Consider the following 16,569-nt stretch of genomic DNA (forward strand, 5'->3'; position numbering starts at 1 on the left):
CTTGCTTTGTTGCGTTTTTTTTTTGTTATTACTATTATTGTTGTTTATTTAGTTATAACCAATATGTGGCTAATAAATACAAGTCATCAGTATTTAACCATATTTAGTATATTTATCCGGTATTTGCCATTTTGTTATTATTATGATTAATATTAATATCAATGTTTAGTTTTTTTCTCTAAATCTGTCTAAATAAAAAAAAGAACCCTAACAGAATAAAATAAAAATAAATAAACTAACATTATTATTATTATTATTATTGTTGTTGTGATTAACATTTTTTTCCACTTCCATTTTTGCTTTGTTGTTATTTTGTTACAGCAGTAGTAGTAATAATATTTATAATAATAATTATTATTATTATTGTTGTTGTTGCTATTATTAGCAACATTAAATTTTTTTCAAATACAATTTTTGCTTTGTTGTTCTTTTGTAATAATAATAATAATAATAATAATAATAATGATAATAATAATAATAATTTTATGCTGTTAAGGACATTTCCTTCTAGAAGATAATTTCTGGGATAAAAATATGTATACAAGTAAAAAAATAAACAAAAAACATGTATATATGCTAAAATCAGAGTCAGACTTGTAACCCAAAGGTCGCGGGTTCGAGTCTCAGTACTGGCAGGGATTGTAGATGGGGGGAGTGAATGACCAGCGCTCTCTTCCACTCTCAATACCACAACTGAGGTGAGACCCTTGAGCAAGGCACCGAACCCCCAACTGCTCCCTGAGTTGGGTGCCATAGCAAAAATGGCTGCCCACTGCTGTGTGTGTGTTCTTTGTGTGTGTGTTCACTACGCACTGCTGTGTGTGTGCAATCGGATGGGTTAAATGCAGAGCACAAATTTCAAGTATGGGATACCATACTTGGCTAAACGTCACGTCACTTTTTTTTTTCAAAGCTAACAGAATATATAAAAAGCCACAGCACTTCAATTCTGATTGAATGAAGTCTTTAAAAAGTGAAAGTGCTCACTCACCTGAGCTGCATGCCTATGTTGAGGTTGTGGAGGAAGTTTCCTCCGAAAGCCATGCAATCCTGAGAGGTGAGAACAGCATGGATCCATCCTGCAAGAGAGGTCATGAATGTGTCAACAGCTGACCAACAGATGCAAACACATCCAGACATCTGGTCTGAACTGCAGCTGTCCCTTAGCCGACAGTGAGCCATTCATATCCGCTGTACAGCAAAGCTGGACCGAGAGAGATTTCACAAAATCCACAGAAATGTTTTGGACAATTTAGACTTTCAATTCATAGTAATATCACACCAACACCTAAAAAACATGCTTGTACACCAAACTGTATAAATGCACAGAACTTTCAACATAATGGCAACCAAAAGTTGACATACATGTGCTGGGTGGGTCATCCACTGCAGCGATTATATGGCTAACTGAGATCTGCTGAGCTGAATCAAACCCCCAGAGTGTTTAAAGACCACTGCAGAGCCCACCAAACAACCAGTCTGTCAACTACATCCACGACGTCCTGTCTACGCTCAAACATATAGGCCACATGCAAAGGGTTGGAATGCACAAATATACATTAGATTCAAAGGCAGAGCCCCGACAATGAGCAACTTTAATACCGTAGGTTTTGTAGGACTTTTGAAGTCTGTCTCACAGCGGGGGACGTGCAGAATCTCACGGTCTTAAACTGGTCTGCTAGTGCCATCAACACAGCTGGGAACCAGATTCATTGAAGACCACGTATCCTGACCTGATCATTTTGAGTGTGGGGTTTCATAAAACATTCAGATTTATGATGCCACCCATATATACCTTATTATATGACTTCATATATGATATGAAGTCATGATGACGATATAATACTGGATGTTCATATGAGTACTGTAACTCAAAAAAGGGTTTGGAGCTTCACTAATGAACCATTAGTACCAGACTGGATAACACATTGCTAAGATTCATGTGGCTTTCTGGGTGGTAAGAGTTTCTGCTTGTTCCTGCTACGTCTGAACCTGAAACGAAGAGCACAAATCAGCCCTGGCTTTCCTGTGGAACTGCCATTAAAGTCAGCTGCTCTACAAAGTGGAATACCAGTTCCTCTACAGTTCCTCTTGAGCCAACATCGGTTGTCAGTAAAAAGTCCTGAGATAAACATAATACTTACTTTTTGCACTACTAGCAAATAAAATAATGATTGTTTTAAAGCAGGTTTTCACTCAAACAGTAGCCCCGCCCCAAACTCACACCATTGGTTAAGTCTGTTGCTATGCCAGGTTGGCTTAAAGTCAGCATGAAGCTGAAGTTGCGATAATCTTTTCTTTCCTGTTGTGATGTATACAGAGTAAAACAGCTTCTCAAACAAGAAAGGAAATATAAGGCGTGACTTGATTTTGTCCTTCGGAAATTGATTGGATCATTGTCGTTTGCTATTACAATCTCATGTGAATGACATGACAATACATAATACAAATATACATAATACAAATAGAATTTATTTTAGAACTTCATAAAAAATAAAAATTATGCCATTTCATTTTATTTTATAAGAATGCTAATTTATTATCACCATTTAAAATAATAAATAAATAATTAAATAATTTTATTTTTTATTAAAATAAAATAAAATAATGTACTAACCTGTAGGGATCAGAAGTGTTGTTCCCTGCTGCACGACACACTTGTAGCACTTGTCCACTTTCTCCCCGAAAAACACTTCACTCTGGGTTGGAGACGAGCTCCACTCCTCATATAGTGCAAGGTTGGCTGGAGTGGGCTTTATCAAGTAAAAAATCTTCTCCCCCTACAGGGAAGAGAATTAAGAAGTAATTTATTATCCCTATATTCTAGTTGGTGTCAAATAATTTTTTTAAAAAAATAATATGGTACAGTATCATTCAAAAGTTTGGGGTCAGAAGATTTTTAATGTTTTTGAAACAGGCCTCTCATGCTCACCAAGCCTGCATTTATTTGTAAAACAGTAAAAACTGTAATATTGTGAAATATTATTACAATTTACAATAACTGGTTTCTATTTTGATATACATTATAAAATGTACTTTATTCCTGTGAGGGCAATTAGGCATTACTTATTTTGAAAACAGCTGTACAGCTTAAACTTTTATGGAAACTATGATACATTTTTTTGTCAAGATTCTCTAATGAATAGAAAGTTCAAACGCTCATAATGTGCACTTACCCACAGGACATGGTACCACACAGATGTGCCCCCAAAATCAATATGGAAGTCGGTATAACTGTCCTTCACGCCCATTAAGCAGTACTTCTGCACAAAGGGCTTGGGAAAGTAAGAGTCATCAGGCCAGTAGTTCTCCACCCAAGACATCTTCTGAGCGATATCAGGGACCACCACCAGCTCTGACATCCTGAGTGCAAGGTTGGAATCACAATGAACATTTCTCCACACCGAGGAAAAGCACCTTTGTGTTCAACATCAGCCGTAACAAATTCGGCGCTTTAAAACAATACTAACTTGGTGTCTGAAAACTCCAGACTGATGACGTTGAGGACTTTGGGCCGCTGAGGGCTGTAGTAATACTTCACAAATGCACTCAGTTTCATCTTGCTGTCTGCTTGCCTGGCCACATCGATGACATCAATCACTTTGTCGCCTCCTGTAAGCAAAGGGAGCAAGTTGAGTGATGTGCATGTGCGGGCATCAAAGGAACAGCAACCAAAAACAAATATCATTACCCAAACAAACTCAGCAGGATAAATTGCAATAATCAACATCATTAAATGGCTATAAAGCAAATTTTAAATGAAAGAATGACTGCCTTTTGGCACTAAAAAGTTTCCCAGGGTCATCTCTCCTCAGATGCTCCAGTGAAAGATCTGCTTCATTTGATGTTTCTTCACAAGAAATCAGCTGACGTTTATAACTGTGAGAGAGACAACTGGCAGGAAGAACATCAGAACCCATCAGAAAGCTGCTGGGAAAAGCCTCAAAAACAAAGCAGGACAGCTGGTGCTTGTGTACACAAACGGCACCCTAGTGTATCTAGCCAGAAACAGACTCATCCCACAAAGAAGACCATAAAGAGATCATTTATTGCTGTTCTGGGATCAGGTACATCAACATGACTTGCAACACTGCCAATAAAAATGTCTACTGGATCCTTTATGAATTCAAATGCACACTGGTGGCTACAACAAATATGGGTTTGATTTAAAAATCCAAGCACCCCAAGCTCCAAGACTGTAATAAGTGTTTATATGTGTATAAATTAAAGCATTTATGCTATTAATTACTCCTTTTATCCACTAACAACAAACATTTTAATAGTTCTGGAGACATAAAATTTATTTTATGATCTCAAAAGCACGTTTCCAAAGCAATGAGGGACAAAAGAGGCTTTCACAAAAGCAGGTGGAGAGTGCGGTTCGTCATTATAAGGAAAAGGCAATGTAGAAAAAAACCCCACAGTGTTCAATTTTGTTGGCTGGAGAGCCATGCAGGCAAGATGCCCATTGAAGTAACTGAATTAGCTGGGCAGCTAGCCTGCAGTTGGCAGTCAGAAGTGCATTAAGGATGAAAGCTAGAGCTTTTAGTGCGAGCTCCAGACGTAACGTCACTGCAGTTAACTTTAAAATTCGTAACTTTTTTATTTTTTTGGCAGGCATGTTGTCAGACTTTCAACTTAAAATAGCACACTTCTTAAATTTAAATTAATTTAAGCTTTATCCTTTGCATGCTAAACAGAATAAATAATGGGAATGCACCAAAATTTTGGTGACTAAAAATATTCAGCCCGAAAACAAGAAATTAGTTTGGGCCAAAATAGTTAAACAGGTCGACTGACGTTTTATTAGTGCCAATGACGAGTTTTGACTGTTTCAGTGTCTATTTCATGTGCACAACATGGATAAGCTACAACAGGTTAGCAGTATGGATGCACTTTACTGTGACCAAAAATTATGCTAAAGTACCTGTAAAATTTGTTCTAATATATAGAGAGATCATTGCCAAAGAACTTTACTACAACTGGTTTAATTTATCACCCGAGTATATGAAACCCTGAACAGCATAAAGAGTTCAATTATCCAGTTACCCAAATTTAATTACCAAAATTTTATTTTCAGTTCCAGTCTTCAGCTAAATGAAAACCTGAATTTCATTTTGATGGATCACTGTTTAGAAACCAACTTGAAATGAATTGACGCTAAAGCCCCGTTCACACTACAAGCAACGCGCAACGTCAAAGTGACACGATCCTATTAATTTCAATTCAGAGCTGGCGATTTCCGGCGACACGAGCAACAGCGACCATTGGCGACCGGATGGGGCATGTCCAGCGATGCGACAAAGTTGAGAATCCTTCAACTTTATGCAAATGAAGAGTGACTTTCGGGAGTGACAGCCAATAGGAAAGAAGATGGTAGAGCTCATGTGATCGTTCTCCTCTCAGCTCTGGCAGTGACGCTGTTTGCGTTTTTGCCGTAGATAAACATACGCGATGGAAAAGAGCAGGCTCTGTTTCTCATTCATTTTTGTTTTTACGTACAGATTTATATATTATATTAATTATATTATATTTAGTCTTTTGCCTCCAATATGTTTCTATTTAGCTGCAAGAAAACGCTGCTGGTGTGAATGCAGCTTAAGGAATGTCGCACCTATTGATGGTTGTTGCTAAAAAGTCACACTTACGTTGCTTAGAAAACTGTACAGACAAGCATCTCTGACATTTCTCACAAATTCTCTGTCTTGCATCTCAATAGCTAATTTTGCCAGCAAATCAGCATGTTTTTGCAGAATTTAGAGCGAAATTGTCAACAATTAGCATTTTGTGCTAATATTTGAAATGTGCTAAAGTGTTTACAGAGGAAATCGGGGATAAAGAGGTTGTGACGAAAAGTTTGAACCATATTTGTTGGGTCACACAATATTATTCGGTGTGAATTCCAGGTAAATGAGGCTAACTTTTAAAAATCTGTGAAAAAAACACTTAGCGGGTTGCTAGCTTAAATGGCTAAATACATTAGTAGCAGCCTGACAGAAGTTATGGGGTCACCAGAAGGTGCAGCAGTAGCAAACCTTTTGTCACCTCACTTTAAGTCCAATATAATCACACTTCCATTCCCAGTGGGCCGCAGGCTCCCCCTCAGGACCCAAATGGAGCAGCTGATCGCTGTGTGTATCGCGATAATACATTATACACACAAATGTGAGAGGTAGAGGAGTGAGCTGTAACCTAAAATTTACGGACAAAGCTCAGTGGGGAAGATATACTGACTGTGTAACCAGACACTATAAGGACCAGGCTCTCAATGAGATGAGGCCTGCTAGGCTGGTGTAAGGAACACCACTTTTATCTGCACTCTTATCTCATTACAGGTTGATTAATGTTTGCTAAAAGGTTAGACCCATCTGACTCACCTAAGATTAACATCTGATCTCCGCAGTGGCTGGACTGTAATGCAACTCCATTACAATGAGACAACTCTTAATGGAATTAATATTTAAACCCATGAAGCACTGCTGCTCAATGGCTATAATGTAGAGCACAATGGGTAAAGGTGAAAGAAACAGGGTGAAAAGGATGACAGTAACTGATTCCACTCTCCCTCCTTACCGACATAGCGCTCGACATCCTTGACGGAGAAATCCGGTGGAGGTAAGCAGAGGCCGAGCCCTTCCATTTTGTGTACAGCGATGGGATAGCGGAAGCCATGCCTTTCCAGATACCTCTGGGTGACCTGACTGCCCTGCATTGGCTGCAAGATCTCATCTCCACTGCAGATTAAAACACAGAAGAATTACTGATTAGAGAGCAGATCTGAGCAACAAGAAGCACGAACTATTCAAGCAAGAATTGAAAAAAACCTGAAGTTTATTCTCTGAAATTCTTGAATATGCCCAAGCTGTTTCAGTGTATTCATGAAAGAAGTATCAATGTCCAATGCACAAATATAATGGTTTAGAGCTCAGTTGATTTCTTTCTTAAATAAATGCTGTTATTTCGAATTTTTTTGTACTCATCAAAGAATCCTGGAAATAATGAATGTTTCTTAAACGGGTCATTGGATGCCCATTTTCCACAAGTTGATATGATTATTTAGGGTCTTAATGAAAAGTCTATAACATACTTTGGTTAAAATTTCTCAATGGTAGAAATGCTACTGTCAATCAACTATCGTGGGAGGGGTCTGTACAGAACTACATTATTCTGACAGGAACCTCAGAACAGCCTGATTTGAGAAAGGGGATTTTAAAATAGGGATTTAAAAAAAAAAAAAACACTGGGAGGATTTTTATCATTATAGGGGGGATGTGTACACACACTTCCAACACACATTTATGTTCAAACAAAAACAAAAGTGAATTTTGCATCCGATGACCCCTTTAAGCACCAAATCAGCATATTAGAATGATTTCTGAACGATTGTAAGACACTGAAGACTGGATTTATGGCTGCTGAAAATGAGTGTAGAGTACATGTTGTATGGACAACTTTTATGGTTCTTTTGCATTCTTTGTGAAGCTTCAAAGAGCAAACTATTTCTTTAACTTTAGTCCTGACTCGCACTAAACAGATTTCTAGAAAATGCCACAATAATCACTGGTTTTCAAAGAAGAACATTAGTTGTGCCCATATGTATAATGTGGCATAATGAGCAGCACCAAGCGCTGGAGTGCTTTGTCATGATGGTGTTGGTTTCCCACAGCTGGCACACGTACTTGGGGAAGGTCCTTGTCTGCAGCTCCCGCACAAACACAGAGGTGCCAGCCTGCACTGGCTTACTGCCGTCATCTGGCTCGGTGTAGTCGTGTCTGTGCCAGTTTCTTCGCTTCTTCACTGTAAATTCAGGCAGAGAGAATTTAATATGGCTGGCCTCAGAACAATACCGCAGTCATCACTAGACTACCACAATGCCACAAACATCTGTTGTGCACCACTGCTTGTTGATCACAACGGTTCAGCTGACTAGACATACTGTGAATCCTCTTAAACCAGTTCCAGTCTCCATCTGATTAGTCTTATAAACAAAAAGTCCAAAAAGTGGATACGTACTCAGAGATGGTCCATGGTGGACGTCACAGCTAGGACAGTGGTAAACGTCTATGTCCACAGCATGGTGCTCTTCTACCTCAACACAGCTGCAAGAAAATAACATGTCAATTTTTATTTGTTTTAAAGATTTGTACACATTAAATAGTTTTCTGAGGATACTGTATGTTGCAATGACCAATGAATCTGTGATGTAAGTAAAAATCTTAATTGTATAAGGAGTAAAATCTGAAAAAAAAGGTATCATGCATTGTTCAAAAGTTTGGGGTTGGTAAGATTTTTTTTTAATGCGTTTTAAAGAAGTGCTTATGCTCTCCAAGGCTGCATTTATTTGATAAAAAGACAGTAAAATTTTAATATTGTGAAGTATTACAATAATATTATTTTGCAATTTAAAATAATTGTATTCTATTTGAATATGTTAAAATGTAATTTATTCCTGTGATGGTAAAGCTGAATTTTCAGCATCATTACTCCAGTATTCAGTGTCACTTCAGAAATTTTTGATCTTTCAGAAATCATTCTAATATGCCGATCAAGAAACATTTGTCATTATGATCAATGCTGAAAACAGTTGTGCTGCTTAATATTTTTATGGCAAGTGTGATACTTTTTTCCTGGAATCTTTGAGCAACATTTATTTATATTAAATAGAAATCTTTTGTAACAATATTAATATACTTGCTGCTTTTTTAAATCTATTTAATGCATCCTTAATGAATTTAAAAAAAATTCATGACCCCAAACTTTTGAATGTTAGTTTATATAGTGCTTCTTGTCTCAAATAAAGCTAAAAACAGTATTTTTAAGACAGGTCTAGCTAATGCTAATCAAGAAGATCCTAGCTACCTTTCTCAAAGTCTGATAAAAAAAAGCATGTTATCATGCTCTTGCTAAGCAAAACAGCTGTTCTTACCAGACAGAACGGGAAATGTTTTATGACCATTTTCAGCATTAGCATATTTCCATGATTATGAACGACATAAAATGATTTGCCATCATTTTTAACGAAGCACTGATTACACATAAAACCTGTTTTAGCCAAGTAAATAGATTTGAGGAAGGAGGACAAGATCTTGTATGACATTGTTAGGCTGCATGGTACTTAACGTCAATGCTAAACATAAGTTGCTAAATGTTCATCAAACAATAAGCAAAGTTGCTGAAGGAGCTTATTAAAACATTCCCCACAACTGAAGAGTTCAGTGGCTTTTTGAACAAACTTAGTAGCCCCGATTATCGCATATAGCACACATTAAACTGTAAAACGTTCCAAACCACGCTTGAAATCTAATCCTGCCAAAGACTGAACAGATTCTGCAGTGACCGAGGAGTAACTCCAGACTGGGTCATCTACCGTCGATTATGTTTAACCCCAGACAGGCCTGGCTAAACCAGAACTCCAGATGTGAGGTTACATATGGTTGGGCTCCAGGGCACGAGACATGAAGTGAACGGGGGAAGGGAGTGTGTTTGTGTTGGAAACAAGTGTGGGAAACGGCAGCATTGAGTGGCAATGGTGTGTCCACATCAAAAGATGTAAATTAGCCTTCCTACTGGGAAAATTTGGGGTTTTGTGTTTTTTTTTTCCAATGCCACAAGAACAAGAGGTATTATATAACCACATTATTAACAACATCAGCTGCCAAACAAACAAAAAACGTTACACAAATTTCAGTCCTTTAAAAATGTGTTTTCAGTGTTTTTTTGTTTTTAGCTTGCTCAAAAAAGTTTAAGTATTAAGTAATTTTTAAAATGAACTCAGATGTATACAGAATTGCAAGATATAAATGTGCAATTCTGAGGGAAAAAAAGTCAGGATTGTGAGATTTCTGCAGAATTATGACCGATTTTCTTGCAATTCCGAGTTAATCTCACGCAATTGTGTTTTTTCCTGCCACTGATAGAAAAAAAGGAAAAGGTAATTGTGACTTTATCTCATAATTCAGACTTTTTTCCTTGCAATTGCGAGTTTATATATCCCAATTCAGACTTTTGTTCTCAGATTTGCAAGTTTATCTCACAATTGTGAGTTATAATTCTGACTACTTTTTTCAGAATTACAAGTTAATAAGTCCGAATTGTGAGATAAAAAGTAGCAATTACTTTTTTCATCCTATGGCAGAAACAAGCTTCCATACACTTCTTATGCATATGGTATTTTCCTAATTAAAAGATAATTGTATATTGTTCCTTACATTCCAAAATGTAATTCTGAAAACAAAAAAAGCACATCAAAATACACAAATTTCTATCATACACCCTAATTTTCTGTTAATTTTTTGTAAAAAAATTACTTTTTTTTGTAAATAAAAGTTCCTATTCACACTTACACACGATCAAACTTGGATCACCAAGTTCAATTACATGCAAGCCAAGTACCAATGGTATTTGGTTTCAATGAACTGGATTCATGCTAACCAAGCTTGGTTTGAAGTGGCATAAGGGTGATATTATCCAAAAATGAACTAGTCAATAGTCAGACGTTTTATATAGCAGAAATGATGCACCAATCAGAAGGAAGTGCACCACATCAACTTACATTTTTTTTCCTCAAAGGAGCCAGAACAAACTGATCTAGCTGCCACTGCAAATGCTGGCCAAGAACTTTCCCTCCCTCCATTTCCTTCAGACTCTCACTTGTGATTGCGATAAAACAACCAAAAAGGACATGCAGGAAGTGACTCATGGAGATCATTACATCACAGCGCCTCAGTTCTTGACCTACTGTAGGACGAAACACTGGCTTTCTCCTCAAATCTGGGAGAAAGGTTTACTCCTACTCCGTCTGAGTAATCTGTGGTAAGGTACACTGCGTCACTAAAAACAGAGAGTTTTTGAGTCACGATAACAGATGCTGAAACATCCTGTTGCCAAGCAAGATGGGTGAAAAGAACAGCACTGGGTGCATGGGAGAGAAAAGACAGAATCTGAATGAGTTCAGGCCTCAAGAGAGCTTACATCACGAGGGACCGGTGGGTTGCTAGTGTAATATGAAGATTCAAGCAGAAAGAGAGAATGATGCAACAAGCAAAGGAAATATGAAGTGCAATATTATTGGCAAGTATCTGCTGTAAAGAATTAAATTATGAAATAATGGTGATGAAATAATACAGGGTTGCAGTCAAGTACTCACATAAATAACGAGTAAACTGATTACTTGAAGCATTTTAAAATAAGTTAAAAATTATGAGTTTACATATTAAGAGTTTGAGTTACTGTTTTTCTTGATGTTGTTATTAATGCTTATTGCTCATTTATTTGTAAACAAATATGTGAATAAAACTATATCAATTTTATTCACAAACATTATCAACAATGGTTTAAAAATAAACCAACCACATATTTTATATAAATAAATAAATAAATAATAAGCATGGCATCAAACACATCAAGAAAAAGTTATATTTTACAATACAGTTCAATTTCGTCAATGTTACTTTTAAAATACAAAAAATTCTTTAATTAAAAAAGGGTTAAAAACTGACTATTTTACTCAATATTTGTTTGCGTATTGCACTGTTTACATGCTAAATCAGTGTAAAAAAAAAAAAAAAAGGTTCCATCTCTGTTAGGAACTTGTCTTTGAAGTCAGCTGACTATCGAGTGTTTCTTTCCTTTAATGCTGGTTTGGAAATATCTGAGAATAAATCTATCATTGTGCTTCGTGTTCCACTATTACAGTTTCCCTGTTAAAGCAGATAAGCAAGCCCACATCCATAACGCTGTCACAAACAAATTCCACAAAACTTCATGGGATTTGCTAAACCGTGCACTTTTCATCCTCAAGAGGGTGGTTCAGCATGAAATAGGATAATAGCATTAAAGTATGAGAGGCGCAGTAACAGACTTGTTTGTTTCAGTGTTATTTTATTCATTTAAATCTTACCAGACTATTGCATTTTCTCATTGCCAAGGCTTACACTGTTGCACTGGTATTGCATGTTGTTTTGCCAGGAGTGGAGGGGGGATCCTGACGAGAAACAGAATGTCATTGCATCTGTCCAAATCCTTTGTCTAAAAAGGACGCACATCACAACAAAACAACATCGACATAATGTACTAGATAATCGTACTGGATGATTCTTTGACTAAAAACTGATTGATTTGAGAAATAACAACACACGCAAGCCTCTAGGCACCGTTCCATCAATATCATAAATCTGGAAGGAAGAGCCTTTAAGCCCTAAAAAGATGTTGGGATTTGGCCTCAAAAGACATGAGAGCACACTGAGTGGTTTTTTCAAGACTGTGAAGGGCGAGAGCCTCTTCCAAGGTTGAAGAACGCTCTGACAACAGCCATTCCTCACAGAGCTCTTATGACCTGCCATTTAGCCATAATAGTCATTATTCAGCGGAAATGTAGGCTTGATCTGGAGATGGAACAAGTCCAAGCAAACAATAAGAGGATGTAACCATTTTTCTCAACGGTACGTTTTTGGAGAAGTGCCAATGGGCCCCCCAGTGAGAGCGCAAAATATTCCTGATGGTTCCTGAGATAATGGGTAAGGGCTGGTTTTGTGCAGCTTGTTAGGTCAAATGTAGATCCTAGCAAGGGATTTAGTAGCAGAAGGTATGGTTTGGAAGATACTTGAAGGCTCCTTTGAAGGAGCCATTGCAAGTGCATAAACCAAACAAACCAATGAGATCTCCTGAAGGCTTAACCAATCGTTCACGTAGACTGCAAGCAGATGAAAAGAGTCTCCATGGTGATGGCAAGTTCACAGGCAGAACTCACAGTATGTAAGCCATATATCCTATTATGGTCTCAGAATCCCACTTTGTACTATGGTTTGAGCCCGAGGCCTCCTTGCTGACTAAAGCATGCATAAAAATGTGGAGAATTTTAACTCTAATGTCTATTTAGTCTATCACAACCGCTCCTGATTTGTGCTACTGAAGAATTAGGAATGGGAATTGGAAGGAAATGTAATGATTCAGAAAGATTCAGAAATGCTTAACCCAAAAATTTATATTCTGCCATCATCATCTACTCACCCTCATGTTGTTCCAAACCTGCATGACTGACTTTCTTCTGCTGAACACAAAAGAAGATATTTTGAAGAACGTGCAAAAAAAAAAGACAGAGAAAATATATTTTTTCACAGAACAAAAGGAGCTATTCAGGTTTCGAACAACATGAAGGTGAGTAAATTTGAGGAAAAAAATTTCTTATTGCATTGAATCACTTTAAAGTTCTACAAACACATTTATTCCATCAAGTTATTTCACCGTCTCATTTCTTTTTCATCCAGTAATCATTTACATACCCTCATATCTTTTTAAAGCCGACTTCCTTTTGTCTGTGGATCCCAATATCTGAGTGGGATTTTCCATACAGTGAAAGTCAATAATAGTCCATACAGTTAATGAAGTCAATAACTTAAATGTAGGTCTTTCTGCCACAAAAGCCATCACAAAGTCGCGGTCAAATTAGCAAAACTAACAAAAAGAAGGTAAATCGTCCCTTATCATAATCAACATGAAGCACCGTTTACTTAGGGCTAAGCAGCTTTTTATTGGTGCAAATTTGCATATTCAAAGTTTAACAAACTTGAATCCAATGCAAAATTTGTGTGGGGAAATGCTGCTTCTTGTAAGGTTCCACACACAAAATTACAGACTGGATGGATTCCTATTGAGATGACTGCATCCCGCCAGCAAAAATTTGGCAAACCCCTGGTCACCATTCACGTTCATTGTATGGAAAAGAGCAACGTGAACAACACTCTGCTAAACATCTCCTTTTGTGTTCTACAGAAGAAAGCAAGCTCATCTAAGTTTGGATTGTCAAGAGGGTGAGTAAATGATGATAGAAGTCTCATTTGTTTAACCTTCTGAAAGCCTAAAGTGTAGTTCTATAACCTCAGGTCTGGGTAAAAAAGTCAAATTTAGCATATTTACTTGACTTTAATTTATAGTGGCCCTAATTATGAGGTGGAAGTGTTGGGTTTCCGAGTTGGACAGCAAAGCAGAACCTGACAATGACCTCTTGTATCTATCAATCAGTCCCAAGCTTGAGTTACTCGTCATTTAGTGGACACTTTTCATCCTGTGTCACCTACAACACTCTAATTGCAAAGACAGTCCTCTGAAATAAACTAAGGTTAAGTGCTTTGCTTGAGGGCATAATGATAGAACAGTAAGACAAAGTGGCTGAGCAGGACTGTGAGGTGAACCAATTCTCTTTGTTTTAACCAAAATCTTCACTGCAAAGAACACAGAGGACACTATTCGTTTTGATGTGTGGCTGCACTTATTCGCTAAATTAAGCCTGGCTGAGGGAAGTCAGGGAGGAAACTGTGTGCAAAAAAAAAGTCAGCCAACAGACAGTGAAGCAGCAGGAAACATAAAATAAAACGAGGGCAACGAAAGATAAACTAAGCCTTCCCCTCTCCAACTTATGTCTCTGTGAAGAAACCGACCATCTGTCTTAAACGTAGACGAGCCCCTGAGAGTAATGAGCACAGGAAGTTGCATTTAGCATAGGAAACCAGGCTTTACTGCTTCAAACCCACAAGCTTGGCCAAGACCTTCACCCCAACAGGGGACAGGGGGAGCAGGGGACTTCCTCCAGACGCAACTGTGCTGCAAACTATTGCCTTTGTTTAGAGATCTAAACACAAACAAGACTGTAACTGCCACTGAAAATAGCATAGACCCTACTAGAGATACACTATCGATTAAATGTTTGGGGCCTTTTTTGGAAATAATTACTTTTATTCAGCAAGGATGCATTAAATTCATCAAAAAAGTAAAGACATTTATAATGTTACAAAAGATTTTATTTCAAATAAATACTGTTCTTTTGAACTTTCTATTCATCAAAGAATCCCAAAAATCATGTATCATGATTTCCACAAAAACATTAAGCAGCACAACTGTTTTTAACATTGATACTAATAAGAAATGTTTCTTGAGCAGCAAATCAGTATATTACAATGTTTTCTGAAAGATCATGTGACACTGAAGAGTGGAGTAATGATGCTGAAAATTCAGCTTTGCATCACAGGAATAAATTACATTTTAAAATATATAAAAATAGAAAGCAGTCATTTCTAATAATATTCCACAATACTGTATTTATGATCAAATAAATGCAGCCTTGGTGAGCATAAGAGACTTCTTTCAACCTTGGTTTGAGGCGACATTCCCACAGATCTAACTACTTTCCCTTTTCAATGCATTAAAATACAATAACAACCCTTATTAGACATGACAGATGTGACAGATGACCAGTGAGATTATCCGGTCTATTCATAAAGTGGATAAGGGTGTTGAAATCAATAGGTTGGCAACCTAAGGCTGTTAATCATAACAAGCAGTCTGTGAAAAATCCATCTGACAAACAGCTCAAATAATGTTGTTTACTAAAGACTATGGAAAACCGATATCCAGAGATCTACTATACTTGTGTTTAGAATCATGTAATCATATTTATGGAAGAGATTTTATTGTCATTTAGCAAAAGCAACTACACATAAGATTCCATCAGATTATCACCACATAATTTTATCCTAATTGATATTCTAGTGAAGCAGCACATGTTCGCAGGATCATCTCATCAAGAATCCCTAATGTCCCATACAAAACACGGGGGTGACCTTTCGACCGGGCTAATCCAAGTAAAAAAACCTGGGCCGACAAGACAGAAGTAATCTATCTCTACTCAGTGTTTTCAACCTCAGAGGGATGTTGATGAATGGGGCTTGAACTTGCCTCTGGGCAGCGAGGCCTCCATCAATCTTTCCCCTCCCACAAACACACAAGCACACCCACGCACGTGCATCATGCAAATACACGCATTATTCAAAAGACAGAGACGCATAGAGAATCACAGACCTCAGAACTGATTTAAGAGGATTTGCTGAGGATAAACTAACCATTTAAACAAGTCATTAGTAACATTCCCTTTCCAAGGTCACTGTAAATGCTGTAAAACTGGCCTGCACCTGACAGGTAAGGCATGTATGGGCAGTTTTTTGAAAGGTTGAAACTGTACAACTGGGCCTCTTGTCATGAATATCAGGAGTTTTGTAATCCTCTGAGGCCTTCACCCCCAGGGGGCTCCTGCCTCCCAAACCAGGCTGTGCATGGAGCCAGATAACAGCCAGGACTGAGCGACCGGCTAGACGGCTTAATCCCATTGGTGGCAGGCAGCAGTGCCACATGGAACCTTTGAGTAACAGAACAGAACACATCAACCACACATCCTGAAAATATGATTAGTCCATGTTATCAACACACCACAATGCTGTAATGCAAAGATAAAGAAGCCCCTTGGCAAAATTCAACATCACTTGCAATTCAAACACACAGGCCTACTGCAAGAATGCCTGAAAACCATGCTAAATATTTATATTCTATAGAAAGGGTGGGGAATTTAGGATCTTTCTGACTGACTTTTAAAATGCTGTTATTTATTCAGACCATCACAGGTCTAAGCTGTGGTGTGATTTGCAATGATAATAATATTATTTTTAATATTTTAAATAATTTAAATGTACATAAATTGTCTATAATAGTAATAATAAAAGTTATTATTGTTAATTTCACATT

At 37.4% G+C, this 16,569-nt stretch overlaps 1 protein-coding gene across 1 annotated transcript in view; it reads right to left on the reverse strand.

Moving 5' to 3' along the window:
• The window catches only part of LOC107707470 (lysine-specific demethylase 7B-like), a 39,394-nt gene that overhangs the window by 4,879 nt on the left and 17,946 nt on the right, over positions 1 to 16,569 (reverse strand). Inside the window, exons 3-9 of the mRNA XM_016511489.1 lie at positions 8,014 to 8,099; positions 7,680 to 7,797; positions 6,574 to 6,734; positions 3,471 to 3,612; positions 3,177 to 3,363; positions 2,618 to 2,780; positions 992 to 1,079 (exon numbers count right to left, since the gene is read on the reverse strand). Of these exons, the coding sequence (XP_016366975.1) occupies positions 992 to 1,079; positions 2,618 to 2,780; positions 3,177 to 3,363; positions 3,471 to 3,612; positions 6,574 to 6,734; positions 7,680 to 7,797; positions 8,014 to 8,099 (945 nt within the window). The remainder of the gene's footprint in view (positions 1 to 991; positions 1,080 to 2,617; positions 2,781 to 3,176; positions 3,364 to 3,470; positions 3,613 to 6,573; positions 6,735 to 7,679; positions 7,798 to 8,013; positions 8,100 to 16,569) is intronic.

Source organism: Sinocyclocheilus rhinocerous, unplaced genomic scaffold, assembly GCF_001515625.1.
Source record: "Sinocyclocheilus rhinocerous isolate Xijiao unplaced genomic scaffold, SAMN03320098_v1.1 scaffold534, whole genome shotgun sequence".
Taxonomy (NCBI): Eukaryota; Metazoa; Chordata; class Actinopteri; order Cypriniformes; family Cyprinidae; genus Sinocyclocheilus; species Sinocyclocheilus rhinocerous.